Here is a 24,860-nt window from a genome sequence, read left to right as displayed (position 1 = left end):
ATTCAAAAGTAACATTAAATAGAAATATACATACAAATATAAAAGTATCCAAAGTGGCAATAATACCACACTGAAGGACAAAGTGTAGTAAAAATATATATATATTTGACATAGATACAAGCATAAGTAAATGATTAATAATCATAAATATTCATATAAATCACTGGCATTGGACAATTATGCAAGTAGTTTTTGCTTTTGATGCTTGATTGCATTTTGTTCCTAATATTTATGTACTTTTACTTGATGTGACGTTTTTTTTAATGCAGGCTGGTACTTCTGATTGAAGTATTTTTTGTTGATTATTTATTTTTCACAATCATTTTCACACATTTTGAAAAAGAAATAAACACAGCTGGGTGTGGTGATTGAGTTGGATATCATATTTTTATACATGTGTGTAAAATATTGTGAACCAGTCATTGCCAACTTATTTAAATAATTAGTAACTTAGTAAAATATACTTATAATAAACCCATTACTCTCTATAGACAGGTTAACATGCAGTGAACAGAGAAGATAAAAAACAACCAAACCAGACATAATTTATGTATTTTATTTATACCTGTTACATAAAACATGACCCTGTTTCAGCTTTCTTATAGACACTTCATTTGAATCTCGATCACTCATGATGGCACAGCTTTACATGGGAAACTTCACATATTGCAACAATTTAAAGGTTTTTAAAATCAACCGTATTTAAATGTCAAGTGTTCCCACTTGACATTCACGTGTGTGACTTCAGGTAGTGTTAACACGAAAGCAAACACCTTAAAAAAAGGTCAGGATTATATGACTGTTTACATGAAAAGGAGAGACAGATTAACGTTCATCTGTTTGACGACACAGACAAAAGAAAGTGCACTTCGGTATTGCTTTTCTCTTTCTCAAACGAGAAATACAGTATAGTGTCCTGGTAAAATATTTACTCATTTACTTATAACGGCTGCTTATTTAAAAATATATATTTAAAAATGATAAATTACTGTAAAATAGCTTGTTTTCTTTACAGTCCAACTTCAGGTTTTGGTCCAACACAAAACAAGATTAAAAAAGCATGAACAAATAAAAATACTGCATATTTAAACACAGTAAAGGGTTGGACGAGATTAAACAGAAAGGCCTTTTCTTGTGCATTTGGCCGCATTTATTTCAAAAAGGGTTCACGGAATGAAACGTATGTTTTAAAAGGTATTAAACTAAATAAACATGGGACACCTGCATGTGGCTTGGCAGATGCTGCACACGTCCCAAGTACCTGTCCGGGGATCCACTACGTGCATTTATAGTGGTACGGCAGCGGCGAGGGGTTAAGGTCACGCACGATCTTGTTCAGGCTGGAGATCTTCTCCTCCAACAGGTAGTTCTTCTTCTCTGTGATTTTGTGCTGCTGCTCCGTCATCTCCAGAGCTTTCAGCAGATGGGAGTTCTCCTCGTACAGGTCTTTGATCAACACGTCGGCTTTGCCGTTCTTATGCAGCTGGAAAAGTCAAGGGGGAGTAGACGATGAAGGCTTTGCTAATTCCATGTTTGAATGTGTGAGTCTCTTCAGACAGATCTCAACTTTACTCTGATAATTCATTCTTTAACATCTTGTTTGAGAAGGACGGTTTATCATTATTATGTGGCATCTGTCTCAGGCGTCTTCACATAATTGGCTCAGGTATTTTGAGTGTTTTTTTTTTTTTTTTTTTTTTTTACACAAAATTAGTTACTTTAATATAAATATGTTGTCTTTTATAAACTGACGACAGCGTGCAGGAGTTCAATATGGTTATTGGATTTTTTTACAATTATCAATATCAGCCTAAAATAATCTTTCATCAGTGGAACTCTCTGGGCTACATTATCTAATAATAAAATTAAAATAAAAAAAACCTGTGAATCACAATGTCTTTGTGAAAACAACCTCCTACTATTTTTGCATTTTAAAATTTGAATTAAAATGCAGACCTTACAGATGTTTCGTCTTTTCCTTAAAAAAGGGAAACTAAACCCTTTTTCAAAATTCATACTCAGGATATTCCTCAGATCTCAGACAGATGAAAAAATATAAGTAAACTTGAAAAACTCTCTCTCTCAATGCCAAAAAGAAATGAGTGCTAAAATTCAAATTTATGATGTGATGAACTATAAAATCGAAAATGAATCGGGACAGATTTTATAGATAATGCTGAGTATATGGATACATTTCTCTTTCACACCTGAGAACAATAGAATAAAACTCAACTTTCTTAGTTTTCTGGCTTTGGGAGAGAGAAGCTCATGTTCAGAAATATTGATTGAACTCCGAGCCGATTGAAATATCACATAGGAGTTATTAATTCATGGGCTGTTCTCCTTTCAGAGACAACAGCGAATCACTTGTGATGATTTTGAGCTTTTTTGAACTGACCTGATCTTTCAGCTGAGCGACCTTCTCTTTGAGCAGAAGTTTGACGTTACGCAGCGACAGTTCAATTTCCCTCATACGCTCCTCCATATTCTGCATCTTCCTCTCCCTTTCATCCTGGTGAGGAGACAGTGAGGGATGTCAACAAATTGCTGCAAATGTGGTGATGATATTTTAATTTTCTTCCCTTTCAAACTGAGAAAAAATAAAAAATGAAGAACGACATGCAGACCACATTCTAATGACCTGGAAGCTTTATTTTGCCTTCATTTCAGCATTAAATGTTTCTGGTACATCTCCAAAAAGGAAAGGAAAACGCAAAAAAAAAAAAGAAATATAACATAAATAGGTATAAAATGATGCCATGTATTCCAGATACCTCTACAAAAATAATTTAATGCATAAATAAAATAAACCCTAACATGAATAAATTAAAATAAATTACAAAATAATAAAGCAGATTAAATACAATTGAGTCTATACATGATGCAACAAGAAGAAAGGCTCACTTAATGACAACACAGATATGACATTAATGGATCACTACTGGGGACAAACAACGATTTGGTTTCTAATAATAAATACCAGATACGCTTTCAAAGTTGTGCGATGTGTTTGAACACTCCTCGTTTAGGGAAGGGGGGGGGAAAAAAAGCAGAAAGCCGTGATTCACTTTGGGTGTGCAGCAGCAGAAACAGAAACAGCAACACAAACAACACAAACATGTAGCTTGAAGAGTGTCGAATATGAAATACAGGCATAAACAACAAGAGACAAACAGTGAAAACCTTCATTAAGAAATCTCATCCTGGACACGGGCAGTAACGTCACCGACAGATACAGGTTGCTTGATTGTTGGAGAAGACTCAGAAGGCTGTTAGGCACCAACTTGGGCCTTAAAGTCACACTCCTGGATGATCATAATGCAAGCGGTCACACAAGATTCAGCCTCTGAGGATGTATATACCCTGTCTCAGCCAATAATAAACAATACAAGTGCATAACAGAACATTCCCAGAAAATACACCCTGTATTAAAAAGATTCCCTTGTATTCAAACTACAAAATGTTTTTACTGCCCAAAAGGATTAAACCCTTATAAAAGTCAAATACGGTCAGAAACAACTGTGTTTGTAGATTTGACGTGTCATGTCTGACAAACTTTAAAATCTTCAAATGTTATTTAATCAAAATCCCATTGGGAGAAATATCTCAGGAGCCGTTTCTGTGTTTTCCTGCCACCTGGTGGCAGGGAAATACAACTGCACATTCATGCCTTTTTTTAAAACCAGGCACCACATTTGTTCCCAATCTCCTATGAGGATGCAGAAAGGATGGCGTTGAGCGCCGCAGTCGGATTTAGGCTCCAAACATAGAGGAAGAGCAGGACGGAGGAAAGAAGAGCATAGGCCAAGCTGAAGAGCGGGGGAAAGACGTCGGTGTTACAATCCACCGATCCGCCGGTAGCTGTCTGCGTGAGCCGCCCGCTGCTCTGGCATCGGCCCCTGGAGAAGAAAAAGGCAGGTACACTTCACCACGGCTCCACCTCTAAACCTAGAGACCTGCACGGGCCTTTACACCGGCTTTATGAAAGGGACACGTGGAAACGGGCAACCGATATGATATAGGAAATAATAAGAAGGTATTTTTGTTATTATCACATAATGAACTGCCTTAAGTTCATGGTTATAGTGCATATTTACTCTGCATTTATTCATTTAATACTGACTGCTTTACAGTTAAAGTGACTGTGACCGCCAGTCGGTGATCGTTATAAAACCACCATGAACATAAACATAAATCAGTTCTAGAAATATACATTCATGGCAAGATTATTGGTTGTTTATCTTTGTATTTATGTTCAAATTTGTATGTAGGTCAATATAGTGTGATCAATAATATGAATAATCCTATGAGGTCACAAATAAGACATTAATATAAAAATATGATGTAGATATTACATAAAACATTTAAGATTTATAGTTTATCTTAATATAGAATCAATACACAGTTATAATAGATGGGATCCTCCTTCCATTACATTCAAAGTAACCTGCTAATAACTAATGATGACTAATCTGCCATATTGCAGATTAAAATGACAACAAGAAAAGTCACATAGCAGGTGGGATGACACCGTTCACAGATAAATCTAACAAACTACATCGTTCTAGTCGGGGCGGGACGGATATGACAAATGGAAAAACGCCGGGACCACAACCAAAAGATCACACACACACACCACTGCAGCTACGTAAGCCCCGAGACAGGAAATTAAATAAAAGACAGTTCAGAAACACACAGGCGCCACAGACGACACACCAAACCCAGAAAGTAAACGCTACAGACGTGAGGAGGTGAAGACAGACGGGGGCTGGGATGGATCTGTGACGAGCACCAAAGCAAGCAGCAACTCAGCGTTCAAATAACAAATAAATGATACTCATATCAGGTGTTGGAGACACTCTTAAAGCAATGTACTATTAATATTCACTGATGCTGAACATTCTGGTGATTTCTTGATTTTCTTTGAATTTCCAGCCAAATCATTTTATTTTTCTTAAAGTAAATACATTTTTCAACACCTGAAGTGAGTGATTTATTTTAGGGACACAGTCTCTACACCAAATTGAGAGTGAAAGGAATATAATGGGTGTGTATATAAAACAGTGCCGATCCCATCTTCTAGCCTTTAATGATGAATTTGTGATAATCACGACTACAGATGGCTGTAATGTGACAAAAAGGGAAACGATGTGAGAGAAAAAGGTCAGGAAATTAATTGTAAAACCAAACCGTGTGATGATGCAATGGCACTAATTCTTCAGGTACTAAACTGCTCGTTTATTCTTTTTGTGCTCCAATTAAAATGTCAATGTTTCATGTGTTCATCCTGTAAGAGATCATGCATTTTCCATACATAATCATATCATGTGTTTGCCCGAGTCTGGTGTCTGGGCAGGTGTGGGTTGTACTGTACCTGCATGTTGCCCGGGTCTTCACCGCGATGCTGCCCCCTGGGCATCCGGTGAGGCGATGGAGGCAGAAGTCCGACCAACTGAACCTGAAACGCCTGGACCAAGAAGAAAAACAAAGTCTAACATTTAGAATTTCTGACAGTTTACTCCGACTTCAGGACGGTGGATGTTACTTTCTGGTTACCTCGAGCAGCTGTGTGGACAGACGAGCCATTTGGGCCCTGAGCGCCTCATTTTCTTGTTGAAGGCCCTCCAGCTCAGTCTGTGCTTGTCCTGCTTTACATCCCTGAAACACAAAGTAATAAGAATTAAAGTCACACAACAAACATTTTTAGATTTTTTTTTTTAAATGCATGTTATGTCGTTTACCTTGGTGAGCTCCTTTTGTGCCTCGAGCTCCTGCTTCAGAGAGATGTTCTCCTGTTCCAAGGCCTTCACCAGGGAGGACTGAGTGTGTTGTTTGTGCTGCTTCAGGGACAGGATGGTGGCGTCCAGCTGACGGACCTGCACACAGAAAACATGGATTATATATCACTGGGAGGTTCTTAACATCATCACAGGCGTGTGTGCTCCTCAGCTCACCTTTTCTCTGGACTTCACCAGGTCTCCTCTGACGCTGCGCACCTCCACCTGCAGCCTCTCGTTGTCCTGCCTCAGCAGCTGCTGCTCCTGGTCCGCCAGCCGAGACATCTCAACCCTGTACAGCTTCTTGCTCTGACTCTGGAGGCCAGTCGAGTGCAAGGCCATCTCCAACACGTGGTTCTGGGATGAACAGAAAATATACATTATTGTGCATCTTCAAAACATAAACTTGCAAAATAAGCCTAACAATATGAAAAATAATTTTTAAAAAAAGTCAGCTTTTTTAGAAAAATAAATTACTTTATCGTTGACATTTTGCAGCTGCTTGTGTAGCACTGAAACTTCATGTTTGAGAGAATCCCTCTCTTGCTGCAAAACACGGAGGTCCGACTTCAGACGGGAACTTTGATGGTTCACAACCTGAAGAGTTTCATCCACCGTCTTGACCTGGAGTGGAGAAAGGGAAGTATTTAGTCCGGTAACATTGTTGCTATGAATCCTACTGTAAAATGCTTGAAAATAAGGATAAACCCATTGATGCAGCTGATGACGGCAGACTCTTACCCGCTCTTGAGCTTTGGCCAGCTGGCTGCAGAGGCCCTGAGTCTCCCTATCGGCGCTCATCCGCTCCTCCACCAGGTGGCTGAGCTGACTCTCCATCGAGTCCACTTTGACCAACTGAGAACCAGAACACAGTTGTGATCAAACCATCTCTGATGTGCACCTTCGCTCCCAAAGCTAAACCACACCACAGCATCTCAAAGATGACTGTTGCCTTGAGGACATATTGAAGGTGAAATTATTCAGATATTTGTAGTAGAGTAGATGCTTTATCACTTTGTCTCCCATCAAAGTGTCCACTGATGCTCACCTCGTCTCTGAGGCCAGAGAGCTGCTGTGACAGCTGGGTATTCCTCTGCTGCAGCTGTTCAGTGTCCTCCAGAGCTTTGGTCAGCTCTGCCTCCAAAGCGGACACACAAGCTGCCAGCTAACACAAAACATCCACCGATTAACTACCCACTACCAACAACACCACCACGTCACCACGGCGACTATCGCGTCGTCATAAAGCTCCGTTCACCTTGTTTTTCTCTTCGGCGGTGAACGCCTCCCTCCTCTCGTTCTCTTGTATCTGCTCTGCCAGCTGCTGCCGGAGAGTCTCCATGTCGGAGATGTTCTGGGCGTTTTTCTCCGAGAGCGTACCGTTCTCACCCTCGAGGTGCTGGCTCTGCGAGCGCAGCTCAGAAATCTGCAGAGGAGATGAATTGAGGCTTTACCAACTGCTTCTGAATGAAGAAAAGCATGTTCAGCTCAAAGCACCACCGTGCATAAGCCTCATAAGGCCGTCAACGCTTCATTTAATAAGTTACCTGCTTGTTGAAATTCTCTGCTGCCTTTTGGGCGGCGACCTTCCCTTTGTTTAAGTGCTCCAGTGTTTGTCTAAAATCAAACATTAGAAGAAAATCTCAGGTTACATGACAAAAACGACAACGAACATTATGAAACGTGTGTTTAAAATTAAATGTGCGGTTTCTTACGTCAACTCTAGCTGGACCTCTTTCAGGTCCCCTTCCTTCAACGTGGCAATCTTTTGCTTGAGGATGGCATTTTCTTCAGCAAGGCGACCGGCCTCAGAGCTACAGACAGACAAGACGACATTAAAAACTAGACTCCACAACGCACGTTTATAATTCAGTGGGATGATGTTAAAAGAGCAACGTATTCTGCAATGTACACATCAAACATTTGGAAGCAATTCTACAGGGATGAAAGATCTGTTGCACAAAAGGGTTTACACAGCACGACATTGTGCTCGGGAACGAAAGGAAGAGAGCTCTTAAAAATAAACCACAGCACCACGGGGATGAGACATCGAGGAGCCACGGGACACACGGAGGGACGGGATCCTAGTTGGCCTCCACGTTTACCTATGAGCCCGCGTCGTCTCATTTAACGACTGCGACTCGTCCTGCAGCTCTGTGATGGCTCGGCGAAGTTTGGTGTTCTGCTTCTCAAACTCCTCACAGCTGTCCTCCAGATCCCCCACCGCCAGAACCTCATCCAGGCGGGACCGTTCACGTTTCCCAGCGTCCGGCAGAGTGTCACCCTGCCCCTCCAGTTCGCTGAACAACTCCGAGAGCTTACAGTTCTCCGCTCTCATCCTGCTGATCTCGTCCACCAGCTCGACCTGCTGGTCTTGGAAATCGTGGAAATTATTCATCCGGCTTTCAAGGCCCCAAACTCTTTTTTCGAGTTCGGCGTTTTGGTCCTTCAGTTTGGCGTTTTCACACGTGCAATCTTCATATTGAATCTGAAGATGTGTCGTGGTTAAGGCCTGGACCTCCAGCTCTTTGACGCGCTCCAGTAAGAGTAGCACTTTCACTTTGAGGCTGTAGTTCTCCTCCAATATCTGGTGGCTGGTTTTGAGCTTTTCAGTGTTGTGAGCCAGAAGATTCTCCAGGATTTCGGTTTTCTGTTGGAGCAGATAAATCTTCTCATGCAGGAGGATTTTCTCCTCTATGGCGGTGTTGTATGATGCATGCAGTTTGGAGAGAGATCTTCCCTTGTCCTCACAATCAGCCTCTTCATGTGCATATCCATCCTTCACTTCAGCGGTTAAATGCTCACAGTCGAGTTCAACTTGACCGTGAGAAAGATGTGGTAACCACCGAACCTCAGCATCCACTAGACACCGTTCATCTGGGTCACTTGTCTCCTCCAGCAGCGACGCATCCACCACAGTCTCATGACATGGCTCCTTTTCATGGGAAGGGCTTTCATCCACCAGAGTTCGTACATGTTGAGAGTTGTTCTCCTCCTCACATGACTCGAGAGCTACTTCATTCTCACCATCTGTTGCGTCTTCATCTACACCTTCAGATTCCTCAGGGGATGAAACTGCATCACATGGCAAATCTGTGGAGACGGCTTGGTTTTTGGATTCACAAGTTGAATGATTTCCATTGTGAGCCGGGGAATCTGGGCTGTGGCCGTCGCACCACGTTGATTCGGGGTCTTCGTGTCCGGTTTCTACTTTGGGGCTTGAATCTCCAACGTGATTCACTTCTGGCACGTTGTCCATTTGATAATCACTGGTGGCCTTTTCATCACGTTCATTATCGTTCTTGATATTTTCAGGACCTCCATCCACTGCATCAATTAAAGTCTCTACATCAACGTCTTGCTCCGTGAGAAAAGGTGTCAAACAAAATAGTTTCTGATTAGAGGACTCAGTAAGAACGATATCATTTAGACATATCTCAGGTACCAAACGTGTTTCCTGTTCTTTAGTAAAAGAAATACATTCTTCCTCCATGTCTTCATTTGAATCTTTGATTCCTTCTTCCTTAGCCTGTTCTGCAGACGACAAAACCTGTCTGAATATCATCTCTATCTCTTTAATTCTGATTTTAAGCATCTCTCTTTCAGCGAGCAGCTCTTCTCTGTCATCCTCTCGGTTATCTTCCAACTTCTCCTCGAGCTCGGATGTGTGTTCACGTAGCTCGTTCCTCTCAAGCTCAAAGTCCTCCGCTGCCTGTTTCAGGAGCATCTCAAGCTCCTCGATCTTCATCTTCAAATCGTCGCGCTCACTCAGCAGTTCGATCCTCTCGACAATCTGCTTCTCGGAGATGGAAAGCATCTCGTTGTACTTTGCCTCGAGTTCAGACTGGCTGCTAAGAAGTTCTTCCCTCTCCTGTTGAAAATCTTCCACCGTTTGATTTAGCAGGAGCTCAGTTTCGAGGGCTTTCTCCTCAGACTGAGCGAGAAGCTCGTCTTTGGTTTCCAGGCTTCCTTGCAGCCGGTTATGGAGGTCGTTCAGCTGCCTACTCAGTGCTATCTCTTTAGTCTGAGCCGTACTGATGAAGTCATCCAACTCGTTTTGCAGTCGCTGGTTTCTCATCACGAGTTCTTCCATTTCCTCTTCATGAAGCCTCCGTAGCTCAGCTTTAGCTTCGGTCCACTCTTCATCCCGTCTCTCTTTTTCTTGCTCCAGGGCCTCCTCCATTATTCTTCCGTGACCCTCAGCGTTGTCCAGGGCTTCCTGGATCTGTGCCTCCCACCGGTGCTTCTGCTCGTCATGCCTTTCACACAGAGCCTTCAGCTCACTCTGGTAGTGCTGCTCAAGTTTCAGAACGTCGGCCTGAAAACGCTCCGCAACAGATTCTTGATCACCTGAAAAACGACTTTCCACCTCCTTGAGTCTCTGGGTGAAGCTGGTCTGGATCTCCCTCCTGTACACGGTTATTTAATCATCGTTACAGCCACAACTCCTACTAGTACACGTTGAAACAAGTACATTTTAGTATATTGGATCATTTTAAAGGGTGCACGAAATTAACCCAATTCAAAACCTCTCACCTCTCCTCAGCGATGTCATCTCGCAGCTTGTCCAACATGCTGCTGAGAGCGTCCATCTCTCCAGTGTGCTTGACAGTCAGCTCCTTCATGGCCTCACGGTGGTTCGCCTCCAGACGAGCCCTCTCCTCTGCCATTAAGCCCTCTAGTCTCTTCTCCTCCTCCTCCTTCTCCGTCTCAAGCTTCTCCCTCTCTTCATTCAGCCTCTCCTGGAGCATCCCTTCATAATCCTCCTCCAGTTGCAGCCTCTCCTTCTCCCACTCCTCCTTCAGCATGTTCTCCCTCTGCTCATACCCCTCTTGTACCTGCAACCTTTCTTGAAGTATCCTATCGAGCAGCGCCTCCTCCTGGTGCTCCTGAAGCTGGGCTCGTTCCCTCTCCCACTGCTCCCTGAGCTTGCCCTCCATCTCTTCGTGTTCCCTGACAAGTCTCAACATCTCTTCCTCCAGCACCGCCTGCATAGACTCATTATTCCTCTCATCCAGCTGAGCCTTCTCTTTCTGCCACTGCTCCGTCAGCCTCTGCACAATCTCGTCACGCTCTTCCTCAAACCTCACCTTTTCCTCCTCTAGTCTGGCCTTCAGCTCCTCCTCATGGCTTTGCTGCAATAGCTCTGTCTCCCTTTCCCCGTCATCTAACAATCGCTTCTCCAACTCAGCCTGTTCTTCCTGCGCTCTCTCTCTCTCCTCTTCCAGTCTGGCTTCACATAGCTCTACATGCTCTTCCCCCAGTTTCTTAATCTCAGAGGCGTGTTCCTCCCTCAGTTCGTCCATCTCATTTGCAAGACTTCCATCCGTCTCCGTCTGCTGGGCTTCGAGGGTCTTCATCTGCTCCTCCAGGTCTGCAGCGTAGGTGTGGGCCTCCAGCAGTTGTTGTCTGAGAGTTCCCACTTCCTCCTCTTGCAGATTCTCGAGCTCTTCCCTCTCCAGCGTCTGCTTCTGCTCCAGACAAGTCCGCTCCAGCTCCGCCTGGTCGAGCTGGCTCTGGAGCTCCTGCCTGTGGCTCTGCATGCTGGCCATCTCCACCCTCAAAGCCTGGACCTCCTGCTGGTACTGGAGCGCTATGGCAGCCTTCTGCTCCACATGGGTTGCCCTCTGCTTTCCTACAATCTTGTCAAATTCATTGATCTGTGGTGATAGGAAGCATGTTCAGAACTGTATCAGACTAGGCATCGCCCGATAAAACGACAATGACCAAATGCCATAGATCATCTTTTTTTTTTCAATTCACAAGACTTGACATTACATCTCTATGTCTCCCAGGCAGCTCTATTTTTCATTATGATAAAAAAACAAAACATCTCAACACGATAAAATATAAAAACATATCTGTGAGACTAACCTTGCTTTCCAGCTGGTTTCGCAAATCCTCCATTTCCTGAAGGTGTTGGTCCTTCAGCTGCTCCAACATCATCTCAGCCTCGAGGCTCATGCTGAAGGGCTGAACCTCCTCTGAACCGATGCCTGCAAAAAGTCAGGTTACAAGTCGGTGACGCTGGGGATATTTGACTTCCTCGTTGCCATGCAAAAGGTTTATGTACTGTCGTGTTACCTGGGTCCGACTCCATGCCGGGGCTTTTACTCTCCAGCTCTTCAGAGAGAGGCTTGTGGCAGGACTGATTCACTCGTCCAAGACTGTGGAACTCCTGCAACTCTGACTGCAGTTCATCAATACGATCCTGCAGCTCCTAGCAAATCAGAGCAATACGACTTAAACATGTGTGTGTGAGGACAATATCACTGTCACCACTTCTTACATGTCTCTGCATGTGCGTGGACGTTTTTGTGTGTGATGTAGATGCCGTTACCCTGTACTGAGCTTCGTAGCTGCTGCGTATTTCTTTAATACGTTCCTCTTGGAGGAGGAAGTCTGCACTGCCAGGGTCCAGGTCTCCAAACTAAAGCAAATACAATCATTTACAGATTGTTTCTAGACAAATGTGAGCGTTAAGCATGTTCCAACAAAAAAGAGTCAGTATTGATATTGTGGAGAGCCATACGTCTGTACCTTTTCTTTCACAACGTTGTCTAAAATTGTCTGGAGTTTAGTATTTTGGGTTTGTGCCTCCACTAGTTTTTCGGCGCTGTCCAGCAACTCCATTTCAAGGCGTCTGTTTTCCTAAAAAAACAAAATAAATAATAAGTTATGCCACATCAAGGTTCATGAGCTCTTTGTGCATCAATCAACAAAATGAAAAGACATTAAAGCAAACGGAGTGTTTTGCTGGTACCTTCACGGAGATGGAGAGGTGGTCTCGGAGAAAAGATTCATCCTCCCTGATCTTCTCCACCGCGGCCTCCAGTTCCTCGCGCTGCAGGCCGGCCTGCTGCTGGATCTGGTCCATCTCCTCCATCAGCTCTGATCGTACGGTTGCTAGCCTCTCTTTGTGGTCCTGTTCAAGCTTCCTATATTAAAAAAAAACAACACAGGGTGTTCAGGAATAGAATCGATAGATGTAAAGCAATGGAAGGAGACAGACTGGGACCAACAGAAGGTACAATTAAACATAAATTATTCTGCACAAACAGAAAAAGGGAATCTTTTAAACTACCTGAGATTGAGGTTATTCGTGTGCTCAATCGCTGAGTGACGCTCATCGACCTCCGATGCGAGCTGAGTTTTTAGTTTCTCTGCCTTTTCCAGGTCGGATCGGATTTTCTCTTTTTCCCTGAGTTCTCTGTCAACACTCTCTCTGTAGACAGAAACACAACCGGGACAATAATGGACAACCGAAACAGAGCAACAACATGTATTTGAATGGGCTGCATTATAGCGACGACTCGTACTCACAGCAGATATCTGATCTCAGCCTTGAAGCTCGCCAGCGCCGCCTGGTGAATCCCATTTTTAGTAACGAGCAGCTCGTTCTCAAGTGCCATGGTGAGATCACCGAGACTCAGCTTTCCATCGAGGCTGAAATTCAAAGCCTGCAAAAAATAAAATAAATATTATCTAAACATTTGCCCTTTTTGGGAATGTTTTAGAAAAAGATTTACACATTTGAATCATGGAGTAAATACAAACTGCACACATCTGACTTCCTTTACGTCCTCGGCTATCATGTTTCAAAATGTATTAATTACTTTCATTTAAGAAGTGCTGATAATAATCAAATGGCCAATAAGTACCTGCAGGATCTCGGTGCTGTTTTCTATTCCCTCTTCCATCCAGGCATCCAGGACGTATTCCACTGGAGTGAAACCGGTTCCGTCGTCAAGGGTGGAGAAGAGACGCATGCCGATGGTGCTGGTCAGAGATGAAAGAGTGGCGATCCTACGGCCTCCCTCATCAAAGGGCTGCACGGGGAAAATAGCATATATTTACTGGAGAAAATCAGTTCATCTCCAAAATTCCACCATTTTCAGGGACCAATGCAACTTGGGATTTACTGTGTCTTTTTACTGAGGAACTACAAAAGGAACATATCTTTGTGTGAACCAACAATCTGATTCATGATATGATACGTCTTTCAACAAATACCTGCGTGGAGTGATGTCGTTTGAGCTGTCTGTAGGGCGTGGAGGCGGACGGCGTGGGAGGTTTGTTGTGGTTTACAACCCTGGTGACGAACTCCTGAACATTCATCACTCCGTCGCCGGTTAGACTCTGGAGCGCGTCCACATTTATCTGAAAAAAAAAATATCCATGATCTCTTGTGTCTGCAAGAGAGAGACTACGTAATTTCCTGCAACCCGTTTCACAATGTAACCTCTGTGATTTAAAAAAAGGGGCTCATTGACTTTTAATCTCACCTCCAGGTTCAGGTGTTCGCAGAGAGCGAGCAGTTCGGTGTGACCGGCACATCCGTCCCACGAGATCTCCAGCTCATGGCAGGCTTCATGCAGCCTCTCGTCTAAACAGGCGGACAGAGGGAAGACGGCTCCCCGAGGTGTGCTCGGCTCATCCGGGTTCCAGAGATGCATCTGGCCTACAAAGACGTGAAGATTCAGGAGACTTACGGTCATTTGGTGATCATTTGGACTTTCTGGAAACACTGGCAACTCTGACGTACCTTCTGCTTCGTACTCCTCCGTGCTTGTTTCGTGAGCATTCCAGCGCTGTTAAAAAGGGACAAAAACACAGAAATTAGCATTAACATCATAATAACTATCAGGGTTTCTTTTTAAAGAAAGATAGAAACTCATTTGTAAGAAAAATTACCACGTTAAAAAAAAAACCCTGCAGAAGGGAGGAGCATTTGTCAAAAAGCACAAAAGAGCTTTTGTGATGGCACGAGGGCATCAGGCTTGGTCTGTGTGCAAATCAGGATTGGTGGGAAAAATAGAGAAAATGTGTCACGGACCGACACACTTTATTTTCTATTATCTTCTTACATTTAAAAAGTTTACACAAATTAAACTCACTTTTAAAATCTAATCTAATTTTCACGTAAAGTGACGATATTTAACATCAACACGCAGGGGAGGAGTTTTTGTGGGTGTGGGCGTGACCCACTGTGCTCCAACCGAGTCCCAGCATGAGCTTCTATTGTTTGGGGGGGGGGGGGGGGGGGCAAAGTGAGGGAATGAAGAACAGATGGGATCCTGCAAGTGGCGTTTTGATACATGGTGCATAGGCATCCACAAGGGTGGGGGTAGTGGGGCTCATTGTTCCTCTGTCACAGTCCAACACCATCCTCCTCCTCCCCCCAAAGCACCGGGCCTGCAGTCTCTATGGCCCCCAGACCCATCCCCATCTGCTGGTCCCAGGCCGGACATCGCTGCATTGTTGCAAACCAGATTAGTCGACACCAAGACACGCTTCGGTTCAACGTCTCCACCAGCGTTTGTCTCGACGCTGGCAGGCATCTGGGGTGGAGTCAGCAGCGCGGACAATACACACAATATTAACACATCCATCCGTGCACAAGCTGAACTGGCCATCATTATGCCGTCCTGGTGACCAGTTGGAGGCCTTTCTTTGTCGTGATTTATTCCGCTGCACGTCCATGCATCAGCATGAATAATCAACCTGTTGTCCAAAAGGCCACAGCAAGACAGTCATTCTGGGACTTTCCAAAAGTAAGTGGTTGAATTTCTTTTGGCAAAAACAAATAAAACATGTATAATATAAAAGGCCATAAAAGAGAGACGAATCAACTACCCAACAGGACAAAATGGGACATCTTGCTGGGATGAACGTAAATGAGTTTAGGCCTCCATACATATGTCAAACAAAGCTTTATACAGGCAGTGAGAGCCGGATAATCCAAGAAAAGGATCTGGAAGATCAACCGGGGGAATCATGCAGAGTGTTACTGTGTGCGTGGCGATGACTGAACCACAGTTATTATACCCCTCAGTCATGCCACTACTGTCCTGCTGTCGATCTCAAATTAAGAAAAAAGGACCCGAGAGCAGCTGTAGGGAAAAATACTGATACTGAACAAAACAAACCCGCTGAAAAACCTGTGTGGACATGATGTAAATCTATCAGTGTGTTGTTGCCTTGACAACCATATCCCAGCCAGCGTATTCACCCAGGGTAAAGTTCAACTCATCATGACACACGAAACATCTGATGACGTTAAACTCTCATTGATGTCACACACCGACTGCCCGAGGCGTATCGAACAGCAGTGATGCTCAGTGTTATTCACACCAAGTGCTGTATTGTTATGCAACGGCGGGACGATGTGGACGTTTGAGTGTCTATATTATATTTCAGGATCTGCCCTGCATGCCGCTAAGCTGATTAGCTAAGAATAACGCCTCGCTGACGGCTTGTTGCTGCCCAGGCACACGGCACAGGAGGACAGGAGGCGATAAGGACGCCGTCTGAGCGAGGGATCAGAGCGGTGCTGGAAAACACTCAGAACATCGTTACCTCGCGCTTCCGGGGAACAGCAGAGTCATCGTTGTCCCGCAGACCGTCCTCCTCCTCCTCTGCCAGGTTTGCACTCGTAACTTCGGAGAAGTCTGAAATCGGCTCAATGAACTCCGGCGTGGAGCGGCGGCCATAACGTTTGCTGCCCTTCACGAACTTTGGTTGGATCTCAGGAGATTCTGAGGAGATACAATGACGAATTAGAACCAAAATAGTATAATGATGACTTGCATACGTCATATGAAGGCTAGCACGTGATGTTACTAAATGCAGAAATGTCCAGTGACTCATAGGTGCTGCAGACTTCAGCAGCTACTTCTCCAAAAGTGCAAAGTTCTCTAAAAAGTAATACAGAATCCTTTAAAGCTGCAAGTTTCCTGACCTTTAAGGAAAAGCAGAACTGAGCTGAGAAGATGTCGGTATTGACCAGGAGTCTGGAATATTAAACCTGACAGCTTAGTATAAAACAACTGCGTTAACTCCATCCAGAAACCGTGCCGGTGATACAACCATGATGGTGCAAATAGTTCAACCGGCTTACGGCCTGAACGTTTGGCTCCGTGCCCCTGTATGTAGATTTACAGCTGAGTCAGCATGTAGGCTGGTCCGCTCACTCAGCCTTAGCAGTCACCGTCTACGCTCGGTTGACTTGTTCACTACAAAAGCTCTCCTTAAAGTGAAATATTAAGCTGATACGGACATAAATTACAGTGTCGGTTAAAGATATGGCCTCAAGTTTTGTTAATGGACTGCAACACTTACTGAAGAAAACTATGCAAGGCGGCAGGCTGCCCATCAGCAGCAATTCAGGGTTCAGTCTTTTGCTCAAGGACACTTCGACATGCAGACGCTTGGAGACGGTTATCAAAGCGCCAACGCTGATTAAAAGGGACGACCTGCTCTTTCTCCTGAGCCACAGTCGCCCTTTGCTCTTGTTTTCATTGCATTTTAGAGACGTTTGTCTGCGTGAGATTAACACCAGAATCTAGACTTTACCTGGTTTTGACAAAGACTCCTCTTCTGCTTGTTGTGGCTCGATAGTCGATGACAACACCACAATCAGTGCATTCTTGAATTGGTCAAAGTCAACCTGAAACGAGAATAGACAAAAAGTAATCTTACATAAATGTGATAAAAAATGCTAAGTATGTGAAGCAAAGTTAAAAACAAAGCAAAAGTTCATGAAATTCCTCAGACTGGATGTAATTCCCAGTGTGCCGGGTGGAGGCCGGGTGTCTGATGGGAGGAGGGATCGCTGAGCAGGAGCAGCAAGGTCACACTTCAAGAATCAACAGCTGCTAACCCTGAATATGGTGATTTTCTTTTGTGCCTCGAGGCCGGCGGCTGCCGGCTTTACGTGGGTTTTTTCTTCTTCTTCCCTTTATTGTTGAATGCCATGGGTAGGCAATCAGTTCACTTGCCCTCTGCTAACATTTCCCCCAACCCAACACACCCACACATGCAAGACAATAGCCGTCCGTCTGTGCACACGCTTAGATGCAAACTCCACTTTGTGCAAAAGTGTGGAGGTAAGAAATTTGGAAGCGTCTCATCCTCCTACAATCGGGTTTATACAAACTGAAGTACATCACTGTCCTTTCTATTTCATACATTTCCACATGGAGCAGCCTCAACAAAATGCATCTGTGAATGGTGATTAGCCGGCTTGGTTGTCCTGACGACAGACACCTGGGATGAGGGCTGATGGGGCCACAATTTCTCCTCGACAAGACAGCTAACAAAGCACCTAAAAGCCTGCAGACACAAAGACCTGAGAGCTGGAGTGGCTCAACACGGGTCTTCCACATACAAAGGATGCAGGGAACCCTCAGCACAGGAAAGTCTGGAAAACGACAACTCGCATGTGCACGAGAACATCAACGATATTATATATTCTGCATATAAAATTACTGCACACCTGGAAGAAGAAAAAAAAAAACATTTGTTTTTGCAGTGGCGGAGGAATAAACGTACCCGGGCAGTGAGGCGGTCCTGGCTCTGCAGCAGTGCGTGGAGAAGATCTGGCGTGGCATCGCCCAGGTGGAGGGACAGGCAGAGGTCAGAGAGTTCCTCCGGGCACAGCGAGCCGGAGCCGCTGGCATCAAAACTGTTAAAAACTTCTTTTAGGCGCTCCTCGTACTGGTCCTGCTCTTGGGTGTCATCCATCCCACAGGACAGCACCCTGCACTGAAAGACAAGAGAGGAAAAATATACTTGAGCTATCAAGCTTTCACGTTTTAGCCGCTGTGTCACGACGACAGAATTAAATTACTGATAAAAAGAAAAATCAAGGTCAAAAGCTCATAGCACATCCAATCACTGTTAGAAGATACTCACAAACAGTGTGGAAACATCTATCTCAACAGAACACGGTCCTAACAGCTCCTTCATCTGAGCGAGTGAGCTACCAAACACGCCGCTCCAGCGTCATCCGTGGTGGAAGCTTTGGCTAATCCAATTAGAATGATTAGACAATCAGGTAAATTGCTAGACACGGCCAAGCCTGACACTGACCATGACTCCCTTTCAACGCCTTCAGCTCCACGAGCCGCGTAATTAAGCGGCATGTTTTGAAGTTTTCCAACGCGAACTTCAAATATTTTTAGACTGTCGCTAAAAGCCGAAGGACAAAGATAGCAAAGCAGCTCCGCGCCGAGTGGATCAAGCAGCCAGGAAATTACATCAAAAGCCTCGAGCCAACATGTACTGGCTGGCAGCATCAGTTTCAGAGACACGGACGAAGCTGTCCTTTTGGAGTGCATCATTGCTGTAATTAAAAAAAACAATAAGAACTATTGGACTGTGCAAGAGCGAGACCCTTTTGTCTTTAAGTCTGGAGTCCAGTTCAGCTTCCAATTCAATTTTATTCATAGTGTCATATCACAACAGAAGTCATGTCGAGCAGGACTAGAATACGCTCAAAATGTCCAGAGTCAATACGATTTCAAAGTCCCGACGTCAGCCGCGTTTGGCCTCAAGCAATAATAGAAATGCAAACAATAAATCTGGGATATTCTTTTATTTTAAAGTCAGATTAATGCCAGACATAGACATGAGTTTAAAAAAAAAAGGAAGCCTGACTAACTTTAGCAATGACATAACTCACAGACGCAACAGTCCAGGTCAGCCACCTGAAGCTTAGGGAAAGGGAAATGTCAGATAATGTGACTGGAAATAGCAGTTGAGAGCCGAGCAGAGTGAAACATTCATCTACTTCTATTTTTACTACGCAGAGTCTATGTCTGGCTGTCGCAAGACATGACTGGTGCCAACGATCCACTTGCGTAGTGTGCAGAAAATATGCCCCTTTTTTTTGCTATTCTTGAGCTCATATAAATATCACTGCACTTTTAAATCAATACTTTTGGTTGCTTTCCTGCATTTTGTGCTGTAAGAACAATTCAATTCTCTTGCAGAACAACTTTTTTTTTTAAATCACCTTACTTGACTTGCTCTTGGTTCCCTGCACGGTATAGCACTTTATTTGTCTTTATCCTTTGTTATGTTGCTTTTTAAGTCACACACTCTTTGTTTTATTCCACGTCTCGGTGCGTTTGTTGCATATTTTTGCATTTTTCTTGCTTGCAAAAATAATCCTCTTGTGGGAGAATAAAGATCTGAAGTGAATTTTGTTCCATCATAAACATTAATAAGCAAATGCTGTGTATAAGAGCGCGTGTATTTAACATTAAGAGCATGCTCTAATGAGTTGAAACGTCCCCGTTTGTGCCTAAACGTCTATGCAAAGAGGACCCTCCTGACCCCGGCTTTTCCAGCTGCTCTCAGTGAGATCATCAAGCGCTCGGCCAGGTGTCCCCCACACCCCAGACTCGGGGTTACCCATTCACCACAGACAATAGAGACAAAAAACACATCAGTATTCTGCATCTGCACATTTGAGCAGCTTATGAAATGCAAAGAAATCATCTAAAAAATGATGGTGTCTAGTAAAAGCGAGGGGGAAAAACGTATCAAAACAAATGTAGGAAAAGAATCCTGATGTTTTTATTCAGACCGGTAGTGGCCTGACCTTACGTCAAAGTTGCACTCTGCACACTTTGCCCGTGTTGTTTGCCTCTGAGCCAATTATCCCGGTAGCCCTCCTGCTCGGGACCGCAGAGGCCGGTTTGACAGCTGCTGCAGCCAAAGAATCACTCCAGTCCAGGTCACAAGGAGGAGGTTAATCCTCCACACCAGCATTCACTAACACGGGTAATTATCACTAACAGATGTCCATCTGCAAAAGTAAAAACTTTCCCCTTCGACGTCCACCTTATTGGGACCTGAGATAACGGGGACTATGGATCAAAAGCAGGTGTCATACTATAAGAAATATCTCTAATAAGCTACAGAAATTATACAAATTGACACATCATAATCTGAGCCCAATTTACAATTTATTTTGTGCAAAATCATCCTCCTGTTTGACCCCATATTACCCATCATCATGCAGCATATTCTGCTTTACTTTGCACAGCCACAACAAACAACTGAATTAACTCCCCCCCCCAGAGTGCATTGTGCAAATTAATGAGATCAATTATGCGCTCCTCAATTAAGGATGTTATTGTTTGCTCACACGACCAACAAAGTTCAAAACTGCAGATCACATCCACTCACTTAACGGAGTCCAAGCTGATGCAACATGTTTTTACAGGGATGCTGTGACACAAATAAAATGGGTAATTAATTAATTATTTTTAAAAAATAAACAAAGACTGTCAAATACCCACCAATGCATTTTATTTGGAGATGTGAAAACAACGTCTAATAATAAAATAAACGATTTTCGAGGCCACTTATCACACAGATAGTCTCATATTACTTAAATTATTATATTTATTATATAATTGTAAAGGCTTGTTTCTTTAGTAGCCTGGATGTAGCTTTACTAGCCCAACCCCGCTAACTAACTACTAGTTCAGCAGACTAGTAAGATGCTATGCTAACCGAGCTAACTCATCAGCAAGGCATGTTGGGAGGAAACGGTTGGCTCCAAATTCCTCCTAAAAAAAACCGTGACGCTAAAACACAGAGGAAGCAACAGTTTAAATAATTAAGTCACTCACCAAAGTCTCCGGACGACAGCTTTTATCTCCTCCAGCAACTGAATGTTGGTGATAAACGCCGATTTATGTGAACCGCGGGGATAAAAAATCAAACTTTTTTACAACATCTCTCCCGAAGTCGCGTCGCCGGAAAATTATCCTCCCCGAAAAAAAAGATAAAAAACGAGCCGTTAGCTGAGTCGGTTTGTTAGGAGCGTTTGTTAAGAAAGAAGGAAGAAGAAGAGCACCGGGGAGTGTGTTGTGGTCGCTTCGTGTCCTCCTCGGCCGAGTGTCATCCTCCCCGGCTTGCAGCGGATTTTGAAAAGCGGTAGTTAGAGGAAGGGGCGGTGACCGGGGGACCCGCCGCCGCCTGACTGGACGTCGGCTGGCCCCCTGTGGACCAAACAACGCCGCTCAGTTCATTTAACCGTAATATCTCCACGTTTTCAAAATGTCTCCCGTTATTATCGGTACGTGTGTGTATTCATTCAGGCATAGTTGGTGACCTTTTTCTTGGCTCCTAGCTGGGGGCGAGTAGCCGGTTGGTTGAAGTTCACACTAGCATCCTTCCACCGCAGCAGGACGCTGCTAACAGGAAGGGAAGCACACTGTAAAAAAATATATTTCTTTTACAGTGTGTTTCCCTTCCACCGCAGCAGGACGCTGCTAACAGGAAGGGAAGCACACTGTAAAAAATATATTTCTTTTACAGTGTGTTTCCCTTCCACCGCGGCAGGACTGCTGCTAACAGGAAGGGAAGCACACTGTAAAAAATATATTTATTTTACAGTGTGTTTCCCTTCCACCGCGGCAGGACGCTGCTAACAGGAAGGGAAGCACACTGTAAAAAATATATTTCTTTTACAGTGTGTTTCCCTTCCACCGCAGCAGGACGCTGCTAACAGGAAGGGAAACACTGTAAAAAAAATATATATTCTTTACAGTGTGTTTCCCTTCCACCGCAGCAGGAAGCTGCTAACAGGAAGGGAAACACTGTAAAAAATATATATTTTTACAGTTAAAAAAAATAAATATTTTTTACAGTGTGTTTCCCTAAAACCGCAACAGGACGCTGCTAACAGGAAGGGAAGCACACTGTAAAAAATATATTTTGACTTGTGACTTAGTATCTCAAAAATAATGACTTAGTACCTCAAAAATAATGACTTATCCCAAAATATTGACCTAGTATCTCTAGATATTGACGTTCTATCTCAAAAATAATGATTTAGTATCTCAAAATATTGAAAAAAATAGAAACTTTCTCAAAAATAATGACAAAATATCTCTGAATAATGACACACTGAGTCATTATTTCGAGAACGTTTCTCTTTTTTTTTCTCATGCATTAATATAAAAGCAGTACTTACTGTTGTTATGTATTATGCATTAATCTGTAGTTTTTTTTGTGAAACTGGAATCATGAAATCTTTTTTTTTCCAAATTTTGCATTAAAAAAGTGTCATGAAAAGAAAATAATCAACTTCCTTACATTTGTAGTTGAGTAAATGGTTAAACTCCACCACTTGCTACCCCTATGTTTTGCACAAGGAAGGAAAATACATGGCAGAGCAGTGTGTGTACACTCTAAACAATGTATTCTGCCGAAAAAACCCTGTAGGCTATTTACTCACAACAGTACAGAGTTTCATCTTCTATGGCAGGACAGTCAACATCATCACGCCTCTTGGTCGGGTTTTATGAACGTGGACCATGTTTACAAATGAACTCTAAGGTTATCTGCTTGAGTATTTCCATTTTCTGCTCCATCTACACTACATTTCAGAAAGAAATGATCATATATTCTATTGACAGCTGCAGATACAAACTTTACACACAAAACATATGATCAACAAATAACAAATTACGATAGATCAGATTACCCAGAAATATTACTTAAAACGATCTCCACCACCAACTGTAACATTGAAATCTTGTTTATATGCCATCCAACAACATAATATATAATAATATAACATTAAGGGGCACTCTTGCTTGTGTGTCCTTTCATTTGAACACTGTTTGATAATACCGCAGGGCTATTCAAGTCAACTTTTACAACAGATTTCTTTTGTGTGATATCATCCTGTCAAAGAACTTCACTACCCACAATGCCTTGCTGGCCAGCTGGGTGTGTCCCAGTTTGGAGTGTTTACACAACTGTATCAAATATGAACCAATAGTGTCAGAGGATCCGATTAGTTTCAGTTGAACATTGACCTCCTTTTTTTTCCTTTCTGTATTTCACAACGCTGTTAATGTAATCAGGAGCAGAGCTCTGCTGGATTCTCCCTCAGTTCAAAGGTGAAACCAGGAAAGAGAAGCACACGGTTGTTGCAGCAAGTACATTTCCACTGAGACAGCAATGAAGCGTGCTGTGTTCTTTCTGGTCACTGTCTACGCCTCGGCGCCTGTTGTTCTCTACCTCTTCCCCTGGATACTGGGCCATGTCATATTTTCTAACTTATGTAAGTAATGTAATGTCACTATACATGAGATCACTGTTAATCATTATTTCCATATCTAAAACTAAATGCACTGTTTGATTTGATATGTTACACTGTAAAACTGAATATTGATACAATCTGATAATCTGAAATATGATACGATACGATTCGATACAATCTGAAACGATACGATACAGTATGATGCTATGATTCGATACAATCTGATATGATGCAATGTATCATGATAGGATTCAATATCTGATACAAAATGATAATGCAATGCAATATAGAAATGACATGACACAATCTGATGGGATATGATCCTTGCATACAAATATTCCTACTGACCTTGTGTGCTTTTGCACGCTGCAGTGAGGCTTCCATTCTTCGTGGCCCTTGACCGACCTGAAGACGTACTGAACCACACATGCAACTTCTACCTCGACACAGAGCAGGGGGTCTCGGTGGGAGTCTGGTAGGTCATTCATTGGCCCCTGAAGTGCCTCAGTACTTGAAAATACAGGTGGCTCCCGAGTGAATAGAACCACAACTATTCATTTATCTGCACCAGACCAGTCAAATACAGTGTTGTTTTCTTGTGCTTGTCTTTCTCCTCCCTCTGTCTTTGTGTCTCATAGGCACACGCTGCCTGCCAGCCAATGGGAGGAGGCCGTGGGGAGAGACCCTGAGTGGTACCGGGAAACTCTGGGAGACGGGCGCCCTGTTATTATCTATCTCCATGGCAACTTAGGAACCAGGTGGGATGAGAGCAGCAGGATAGGGACCCTTGAATTGATTCTAATGGGGTCTACTGGGTGTCACATGACTGCTCAGGCTCCTGGGTTTATCCACGGGCACAATGAACACTACACACACAAGTCTTTCAAAGCAAAAGAGTCTGAAAGCCACTTGTTTGTTTGTATTTCTGCAGGGCCATTAATCACAGAGTGGAACTGGTGAAGGTACCGTTTCTGTTTTAAAGCATTTTTAGGTTTTGATCATTTTTCAACTTGAGATGAAATTCAGATTTGTTTGTGTGTTGCAGGTTTTAAGTGCAGCAGGGTACCATGTCTTATCTCTAGACTACAGAGGTAAGATGATAAATACAACTGTGTTGTTTTTTGGGATCCTGGATTCATCTTATTTTTTTATGAGCTATACTCACTACTTTAGTTTCAGGTCTCAGAGATCTCAGCTGTAAAAACGGTTCCTTTTCATATTCCCTGTGA

At 43.4% G+C, this 24,860-nt stretch overlaps 1 protein-coding gene across 3 annotated transcripts; it reads right to left on the bottom strand.

Annotated features, from left to right (window-relative positions):
- Window positions 1–536: 536 nt before the first annotated feature.
- On the bottom strand, window positions 537–24,086 carry nin (ninein (GSK3B interacting protein)). 3 transcript variants are annotated; one of them, XM_084012831.1, is made up of 29 exons: window positions 23,980–24,086; window positions 18,111–18,323; window positions 17,133–17,226; window positions 16,137–16,315; window positions 14,323–14,368; window positions 14,063–14,238; window positions 13,791–13,937; window positions 13,439–13,606; window positions 13,101–13,237; window positions 12,862–13,002; window positions 12,541–12,715; window positions 12,318–12,428; window positions 12,118–12,207; window positions 11,862–11,997; window positions 11,652–11,773; window positions 10,314–11,437; window positions 7,883–10,186; window positions 7,493–7,591; window positions 7,325–7,394; window positions 7,036–7,203; window positions 6,826–6,942; window positions 6,519–6,632; window positions 6,255–6,401; window positions 5,955–6,134; window positions 5,742–5,876; window positions 5,557–5,658; window positions 5,375–5,467; window positions 2,399–2,512; window positions 537–1,483 (listed from the first exon to the last, which is right to left on the bottom strand). In XM_084012831.1, exons 1-29 carry the CDS (start codon window positions 24,058–24,060, stop codon window positions 1,277–1,279), a joined length of 6,990 nt encoding a protein of 2,329 aa, XP_083868957.1. In that variant the 5' UTR covers window positions 24,061–24,086; the 3' UTR covers window positions 537–1,276. The 3 variants fall into 3 exon arrangements, with proteins under 3 accessions (XP_083868957.1, XP_083868958.1, XP_083868959.1); XM_084012832.1 differs by lacking the exon at window positions 23,980–24,086 and adding an exon at window positions 21,206–21,639; XM_084012833.1 differs by lacking the exon at window positions 23,980–24,086 and adding an exon at window positions 18,474–18,526.
- Window positions 24,087–24,860: the final 774 nt, after the last annotated feature.

The sequence above is a fragment of the Eutrigla gurnardus genome, assembly GCF_963514095.1.
Source record: "Eutrigla gurnardus genome assembly, chromosome: 7".
Classification (NCBI taxonomy): domain Eukaryota; kingdom Metazoa; phylum Chordata; class Actinopteri; order Perciformes; family Triglidae; genus Eutrigla; species Eutrigla gurnardus.
Note: the sequence above shows the minus strand (reverse complement) of the source record. Positions and strands in the feature narration are given on the sequence as shown.

Bases quoted from the DNA above. Each gene is read 5' to 3' on its own strand.
- nin (XM_084012831.1), bottom strand. From the start codon at position 24,060: ATGTGTGGTTCAGTACGTCTTCAGGTCGGTCAAGGGCCACGAAGAATG. The intron at 5,659-5,741 runs GTAAACGACATA...TTTGTGTTTCAG, and splicing joins CACAAAAGGAGCTCACCAAG to GGATGTAAAGCAGGACAAGC. The intron at 2,513-5,374 runs GTACAGTACAAC...TCTCCTCACCAG, and splicing joins AAGACCCGGGCAACATGCAG to GATGAAAGGGAGAGGAAGAT.